The sequence below is a fragment of the Solanum tuberosum genome, unplaced genomic scaffold (assembly GCF_000226075.1).
Source record: "Solanum tuberosum cultivar DM 1-3 516 R44 unplaced genomic scaffold, SolTub_3.0 scf00210, whole genome shotgun sequence".
Classification (NCBI taxonomy): Eukaryota; Viridiplantae; Streptophyta; class Magnoliopsida; order Solanales; family Solanaceae; genus Solanum; species Solanum tuberosum.
In genome coordinates, this window is record NW_006239135.1 from 368,121 (window position 1) to 376,870 (window position 8,750).

Sequence of the window (8,750 nt, forward strand, 5' to 3'; positions counted from 1 at the left end):
TCTTTACAAAATGTCATATTTAATTTTCAGTTAATTAAGTCAAAAGTTGAATGACTTTTACGTTACAGAAAATAAAAATAAAAATTGAAATACTTTTAAAACTTAAATTTAACTTTTAAACTAGTTGACATATTTCTAACTTTTTTTTTTTGTTTGTATATTTTTTAAATGTTAAAACAATATTACAAAATATAAATCATATATAACTATTTATACCCTGTGAATGAGATAGCCACAATCAAACACTCACAAAAAAAATAACTAACGCTTCCTGCTACCTCTTCTTCAAATCCACGTCGACATTCCGGCAATCTTCTCCGATCAATCTCCGTTTCCGGCCATCACCTTCTCCAATAAAAAAATGATTAAAATAGAATGAGGATTTCCATCGGTGACCTATCATGTCAGTCTCTTACTCCGACTGCTTCTCCGACCTACTCTGCGGCGAAGACTCCGATACCGTTTTCTCAAACGGAGGAGGAGAGGATTTGCCGGAATGTTCCTCGTCGGATATCGAATCTCAGTTCGCCGATATAGATGAATCAATCGCCGGTCTTATCGAAGATGAACGAAATTTCGTACCGGGATATGACTATATCGAGAAATTCCAATCTCAATCTCTAAGCGCCGCCGCTAGAGATGAATCTGTTGCATGGATTCTCAAGGTATTATTCATCGATAGCACAGTAAACTCCGGCGATCGGCGCATGTTAGATTTTTGTTACTTTTATTTGCTAAAATACACTTGTAGTTAACACTATGCACTGTACAAAACTGAATCGAATAACTAATTCAGTTTTTATTTTTTTTGCAGGTACAACGCCACTATGGTTTCCAGCCATTAACGGCGTATCTCGCCGTTAACTATTTCGATCGTTTTCTCTACTCGAGAAGCTTGCCGGTAAATCAGTCATTTCCCTTTCTTTTTTTTTTTGAACGGAAAATATTTATTTATATTTGATAAGTTATTTCCGATTTTATAAATTTAAACTGAATATGTTATTGTTATTCTCTCACGATGAGGTGTGGGTATGAGAATAAGACTAATGAAAAACTTCGGTGTACAATTAATGATTGGTGTCATATTTAAGGGTTGTTTAGGTATTTTGTTATGTGAATTATCTTATAGTAGTCATTTCAACTATAGGATTACATTTGACTTTTGGTTACACGTAAAGAAAAGTTAAGTAAGCTGTAAATGCATAAACAGGGTCTAATTATACTAATTTTTGGTCAGATCTAGTGGGATTAATCTAAAAACAGCAAAGACAAATTCAACTAATTGGGTCCTCATTGTTTCTGTACTGTTTTTGTGTGTTGTATATATTAACACTAGTACTAGTTTTTTTGTAACGGAGGTTGTATAAAAGTACAAGATCTTTTTGTTTTATGGTCTCACCAATAATAATTTGATGTAAATTTTTGTAGTCTCACCAAAAACCAATGAGTTGTAAAGGGTATTTCATTTAGTAAAATAGGAAAAAGAATATAAGAGAATGGAATAGTACACTTGAAAGTTGATCAAAAGGTATTAAAAAACTTTTTAAATACTTGAATGTGTTGTATAATTTAATGTTATATTATTATATAAGGCATGCTGGGCAATAATTTAAGTGTACGTGACATAGGTTGTAAAAGTATTTGTTCTGGAGGTCCGCTTGTCTCTTTAGGGGAATTGATTACATATATATGTGTACTATTTTATTTGTTTTATCGAGTAATCTAATCGAGTTGGAGATGGAGATGGAGAGTGCTTACATTTCATCAACTCAATTATTCTATTTTATTTTGTTAGTTATGTGAATTTCGCTTTCAATGTAATTTCAGCAAACAAATGGCTGGCCACTTCAACTATTGTCGGTTGCTTGCTTATCTTTAGCAGCAAAAATGGAGGAACCTCTTGTTCCTTCTCTTTTGGATCTTCAGGTACTTTTGTTTTTATTTGATTGTTTTCGTCTTGTAAATTGAAAAGGATGACCATTCATGTGATTTGACGATTTTTTATTTTTACTTCATTAGGTTGAAGGCGCGAAGTATATATTTGAACCAAAAACTATCCAAAGAATGGAGTTTCTTGTGCTGAGGATATTAGATTGGAGGCTCCGATCCATAACTCCATTTAACTTCCTCAGTTTCTTTGCGGCTAAACTTGATTCACTAGGAACTTTCACTGCGGTCCTTATATCAAGGGCTTCTCAGATTATCCTCTCTAATATTCAAGGTTCGTTTTTCTTTTTATCCTACTAAAAAATAAGCAGACGTATATTACACATGCATGCATGAGTATTTATACATGACTGTATAAATAACTTCGTATACTATGGGTGTATTTGTTATTATTGTAGTGTTATCGTTTAGGTGACTTAACTTGTTAGGGGTGATATTTACAGAAGCTAGCTTTCATGAGTATTGGCCATCATGCATAGCTGCAGCTACAATACTATGTGCAGCTAAGGACCTTCCAAATTTCTCTCTTGTGAATGCTGAACATGCTGAATCCTGGTGTCATGGACTCCGCAAAGTAAGAATAAATTTGTATTATCTGTCTTCTAGTAATAACTCTCTATTATTGAATCTTAGATTTTAGAATAATAAAGTTATCTCCTCTTTTTGGCAGGATAAAATCGTGGGCTGCTATGAATTAGTGCAAAAGTACGCAATTGCATTAAGGCCCCGGAGATTTCCAAGAGTATACCCACAGGTACGAGTCATGACTCGGACTAGTACTACTACTACTGTAGCATCTAGTGACTCGTCGTCCTCATCATCATCATCTTCTTCCACATCTTATAAAAGAAGAAAATTAAATAACAGCTGGTGGAGTGTCACAGATGACGATAGTTAATCCGTGGGAATGAACGAACATTAAGAATAAGGATCCTCAGTAAATTTTCATCTTTGAGGGTGTTTTGAGTTTTAATTTGACAGATGAGTGTTGTAGATTATATATATATCTAATAGAGAAGAAGAAGAAGAAATGCCATTGAATAAATGGCTTTTGCAGATTCCCAAGGGAAAGGGGATTTGGTACATATTATTTTGGAGATTGTTTAATTATAGGTAGCAAAGTAAGTGGAGTGATATGGAGAAGTGTGAATCAAGTGGGGTTTGTGATTGAAGTTCAAAGAGAGGATTGATTATTGAACGGAAAAAAGGTATTGTGGAGCCCATTGCAAAGAATTTGAATTAAAATAAAAAATTTGAGCAAGATGAATAAGTCAAGAAGGCTCTTGATTTATAAAACTATAATATAGGGCCACCATTATTGCTTCCAACTTCAACACTAGCTCCAAGAAAATGAATGAATCCACTCAAGGAGAAAGCAAAAAAAAAAACAAGGGATTATTGAACTACAAGAATAACAGTTGGCTCTGTATATTCAGACTTTTGGTTTGAGGTGTGTTCTCTACACAAGTGTGTATGTGTGTTTTTTTGGCGGGAAAATTTGCCTTTTTTTTTTTTTGTCCTAACAATATACTGGACTTTTTTTTTTTTTTCTTTCAAACGTGTAATGGATACACGTTTTTATTCTTTTAATTTATTTTTTTCTTAATCAAAAGAGGAGGTAAATATGTAAAAATACCACCTCTGATCTTTCTGGCTAAAATTTAGCCTAACCATACAAAGGGTCTTTGGGGCCTTTTTAGATTTCCTACTCAAAAGTGTGTTGTATTATGGACTCATGTATCAAACATGATGTTACATATATGAAATAAAATAATAATAAAATGTTTCATTTGGGATGGCATTTGTTTATTTATTGTGTGTTGTATTTCGATTATTATCCTATTTTGTTGTAATTACTATACTATTTCGTTATGCGTTTTTCTTTTTAGCCAAAGGTTTATTGAAAACAAGTTTTTTTATTTTCCAAGGTAGGGTTATGATCTGGGTACATATACCTCTTCAAACCGTACCACCGCTCACAACATACTTAGTGAAATTTTACAAGTGGGATCTAAGAAGGATATAATGTATATAAATCTTATTAGTTCTATCTTGTGAAGATAGAAAAATTATTTTCGAAAAATTCTCAACTCAATACAACAACCAAAGCATGTATGAAAAAGAAGAATGACACTTGTTATTTGTCATTTGCTTAATTACTTCTCTCTCTTACTTTTTTTTCAGTGTGCCATGCACGTGAATGACGATAAAGACTTTTGTAGCTTTGCTATTTGTTTTTATTACTTACTACCCAAAAGAACTTTATTTTTTTTTATAATGGAGAAATTGGAAAAGGTGGAATTATAAGGGGGAACAAAAAACATGGCCATAAGCTAAATGCAGTGAAGTGAAGGGGACTTGAGAAAGGAGAGTTGGTTGGTCCCTCTAGCAATAAAAGATAGGGGGTTCCAATCAATGAATATCACTAGTACTACTACTAATGCATTAATATTAATTAGACTGTGCAGTTGCCTTCTAGTTATCTTAATGCTTCATGACCCATCACTTTTTGTTTGATTAATCAAATTACATTCCAAACATACAGGCATCTTCCTCCTCCTACCCTCTTCCCTATCCAACCTTCTTAACGCGGGATAAAGCAGTCCCTAACAAAGGTGATTTCATATTCAGAGAAACTCGAATTTGAGATTTCTAATTAAGGATGAAAAAATACTTACCACTCTGCCACAACCCATTGTTGATCCCTATCCAACCTTTGTGTGATCATAACCTTCACCTTTTAGCAGTGGCGGATCTAGGATTTAGAGTCCGTGGGTGCCAAATAGACTTATCGATTAACAATTATAAAAAAATAATAATAATGTGCCAGCTGTTTTTCCTTAAAAAAGTGTTCTTGGAACCTTTTTTTTCTTTTAAAAAAAAAAGGCAGCAAATTTCTCAAAAAAATAGGTACAAATGGGATTCGAACCCGCAACATTAGCCTTCTAAAGTTGCCCTCCTACCGTGGCACCACAAGCCAGTTTTGTTCTCTGGGTGGCACGCTTTATATTTATACAATATTATATATATATACCTATGTATATATAGAGTTTCCGTCGAAGTTCGGGGGTGGCGTGGCACCCCCACACGCCTACGTAGATCCGCCACTGCCTTTTAGGGAGAAACACACCTTTATTTTTCTAAAAAAGTGATTTGATATATACCAAGAGACTTGAAAGTTGATTCCATTTGTTATTTAGCTACTTAATGAGAGGTAATACTACATCAGAAAATGATCTTTAGCGATAATTAATTAACAATAATAGCTTAATTACCGCTCAAATGTATTTTTAGTGACAATTAGTCGTCTTTGTATATGTCCTTAAAGCCTTTAGCGACGTTGGATCCAATGACAATTAACTAATGACGATAAAGACTTTAACACTTTTCATTAATGTGTATATTTATTATCACTAAAAATTATTTTTTGTTGTAGTGTAATACATAATATTTCATTTGGTTTTAATATGTTTGTCCTACTTTCTTTTTAGTCTGTCTTAAAAAAGAATACCTCTTTTTTCTATTTCTCTTTAATTTTAATTTTTAATATGACATATTTAAGATCACAAAATAAATAAATTTTTAAATATATTTTACATATTATTATTAATATAAAATTTAACCTTCTTAAGTTTATTTCAAGTCAAAACTAAATAAATAAATAAACTAAAATAAAAAGAATATCAATTAGATACCTTTTGCTTATGTGGCAATGTGGTGTACTTCACCTTTGTGGAGCGTGAAGGAAAATATATTTTACGATAAGTTATTTTCTTTCTTTCTCTTCATCTTCTTCCTTCCTTCTACCTCGCACAATTATTTTTTAACATAAAGATACAAAATTTTATAGTGATAATAATTTGGTCAATAAAAGATAATTAATTATATTATATTATATATATTTGAGGATTCAATGGTACTATTGTAATTTCAACTATCAAGCGAAGTGACATTTACTATCGTGAAGTGGCTTTTTTTGCAAAAAGATAAAGGAAAACTCGGTAAGATATTAAAGAAATTGAATAGATGCGATCATAAACATAAATATTTATGGCTCGACTAAATATAAATTGAAACAAAAATGTTTCATATAAATTGAGACGAAAAGAGAGTATTGTACGTATACAAATGCCATTTACCCAGCAATTTATGTAGCCTAATTTAGAATATGAAGATTAGACTAATTAATTTTTAATGAGAATTTATAAGACATAATTTTTTCATTTTTCTAAGATTTTTTTTACATATTTAAAAATTATATAAAGATTTATTATAAATCTTAAGTAATAGTTAAAAATTAAAAATATATATAATGTATTTTAAAAAATTATGATAAAAAAAATATTATAGTGTATGACTTTGGAATAGTAATCTATCTTAATTTATGTAATATATTTCTTTTAATTTGCTCAAAGAAATATCTCCTTTATATAATTAAAAATAATGTAATTTTAATTTTTTTCTAGCACATAATATTTAAATTTATTTTAAATCATAAATTTTATTTTTTTATTAAACTTTATAGTTTATACCCAATCAAACGATCGTAACATAGTAATTAGACGAATGAAGCTACTAAAACACATAGAAATTTTAAAAATGATGTGTGCGCAATCTTATTCTTATCTCAATTATTTTATTATGGACCCGTGATAAACCCCTTCCTCAATAATAAGTACTCCTTCCGTTTCACAAAGAATAGTCTAATTTGATTTGACACGGAGTTTAAGAAAATAAAAAAGACTTTTGAATCTTGTGGTCCTAAATTAAAGTTATGTCAAAATTGCCTTTTAATCTTGTCGTCTTAAACATGTCACGTGGAAAGTTCAATTAAAATGTTACAAAAAAAAAAGGTTATTCTTTTTGAAATCGTCTAAAAAGGAAAGGAGGTCATTTTTTTTTAAACGGAGGGAGTATATACATATGTCCTACTCCTGTCTACTGACATTCATTATTTTTTAATCGTAAAAAGAGATACAAAAACCAAAAAAATCCTATTGGCCTTTCTTGCATTCAATATCTACCAGCATTTCTTCAGATTTTTGTCATTGCAATAAGTGAACTGCTAATTCATCATGACGAATATTTCGAATTATGTGGGTTCAATCGAATGCATTGTTTAATTGTGCGTATTTAATTTGGTTTAAGATGATATTTATATTTTTTAATTTTAGATTTGTACAAAATAAATATATAAATTATGATAAAGTTAAATAAGTACACGAATGCATTCATCATGGAATTTTGCATCTTTTGTGGCATTTTGCGTATTCTGTGGTGTCCTATATGTATTATGTTACATATGATATGTATGTCTACTTGTCTGACTTTATACAAGTTTAAGTACTTATTTGTGCACACCCAAATGAGGACATATATGTCAGTTGATGAGGACAAGTTAAAAAACACATTTATGTATTATGTCTAAGAAATTTAAAAGGCATAAAACACAAATTGGCATAATGCATAAATGTCCTCTTTAACTTGGTATCAACTTATATCTACACCCTCTAACTTTTGGTGTGTATAAGTAGATATTTAGACTATTTCAAAAGTTAAACAAGTAAACACACGTGTCCTAGAAAGCATAATTCATGTAGCATGTCATGTAGGACGCAAAACTGTCACATAGGGTGCATGTGTCTACATTTTCAACTATAGAAAAGTTTAAGTGTCTACTTGTACATACCCAAAGTTGAAGGACATAGATGTTAGTTGAAGCCAAGTCAAATGACACATTAATGTATTATTTAACTTAGCTTTAATTGATATTTATGTCTTCTAACTTTGGGTGTGCATCAGTAGACATTTACATTTGTATAAAGTTTAAATTTAAGTGTTAGAAAACATAAATATCCGTTGAATCCAAATTAAATGACACATTTACTTATTATGAGAAATTTCAAATGTATACATCCAATAATTCTATATCCTAATTTAGATTCCTATGATAATGATAAACGTGGTTTCAAGATTCCCACAGGCCACAAGAGGTCTTCCTAATAAGCAAAGAAGATTAATTAGACATTGCATGTTTAGTAAGTTTATATCTTTATAAAGCAAAATGTGAAAATGAGTTTAATTGATGTACTAGATTAGTCATTAGTTGAATTGTTAGTAACCATGTAGTACCAATTGTCAAATCACTTCTCAAATTAAATTATCAATGGACCAAACAAAGAAGAAAAACTGACTAGGTTGGGCATTATATTTGTCAGCACTATTTATAACTATTTCTGTTTGGGGGTATACCTCCTGCTTTTGCTCTTCTGTTTCATTAAAGACCACTTGACCAACCAACAAAAATTGTGGCACTCGGTAACTACTTCTTCATCTTTAACCAAAAATTTTAGATTCAGAGTCTTTTTGTATGCATAGTCATTTTTGTTACAAAACATTTTATCCTCAATGTGAAATTTTCTGATATAAATTTGAATTTAATCAAGCTCCATTATGGATATTGAACAACAGGTAAGAAACCAAAAATAAAAAAGGACCACTTGACTATAAAAATAAAAGATTAATTCCAGGAGTTAATGAATGAAGACATTTTAAGCTTTGGACATTGATATAGACTTATCTTATTGAAAATTGTATATTTATATATATATATATATATATATATCATTATATAATGGAGTCCCCTTTCCAACAAAGTGGTTCCCACAAAAAAGATTTAAAAATTCTAACGGATATGAACATCCACTTGTTCTTTTAAAAAAAATTAAGTCACAATTTAGAAAGAAAAAAAAACATTTTTTTTTATATTATTGATTTTAGAATATGCATGTGGCTTATTTTAC

General features: G+C 30.5%; 1 protein-coding gene across 1 annotated transcript; it reads left to right on the top strand.

Moving 5' to 3' along the window:
- The first annotated feature begins 216 nt into the window (after positions 1-216).
- LOC102605668 (cyclin-D1-1) lies at positions 217-3,745 on the top strand. Its single transcript, XM_006355881.2, has 6 exons — positions 217-665; positions 815-901; positions 1,828-1,926; positions 2,020-2,221; positions 2,391-2,521; positions 2,618-3,745. The coding sequence occupies exons 1-6, from the start codon at positions 402-404 to the stop codon at positions 2,843-2,845; spliced, it is 1,011 nt and encodes a 336-aa protein (XP_006355943.1). The 5' UTR covers positions 217-401; the 3' UTR covers positions 2,846-3,745.
- Positions 3,746-8,750: the final 5,005 nt, after the last annotated feature.

Excerpts from the sequence above, each read along its gene's own strand:
- LOC102605668 (XM_006355881.2), top strand. The coding sequence starts at position 402 with ATGTCAGTCTCTTACTCCGACTGCTTCTCCGACCTACTCTGCGGCGAA. Across the intron at positions 666-814 it reads CTGTTGCATGGATTCTCAAG|GTACAACGCCACTATGGTTT; the intron begins GTATTATTCATC and ends TTTTTTTTGCAG. Across the intron at positions 902-1,827 it reads TCTACTCGAGAAGCTTGCCG|CAAACAAATGGCTGGCCACT; the intron begins GTAAATCAGTCA and ends ATGTAATTTCAG.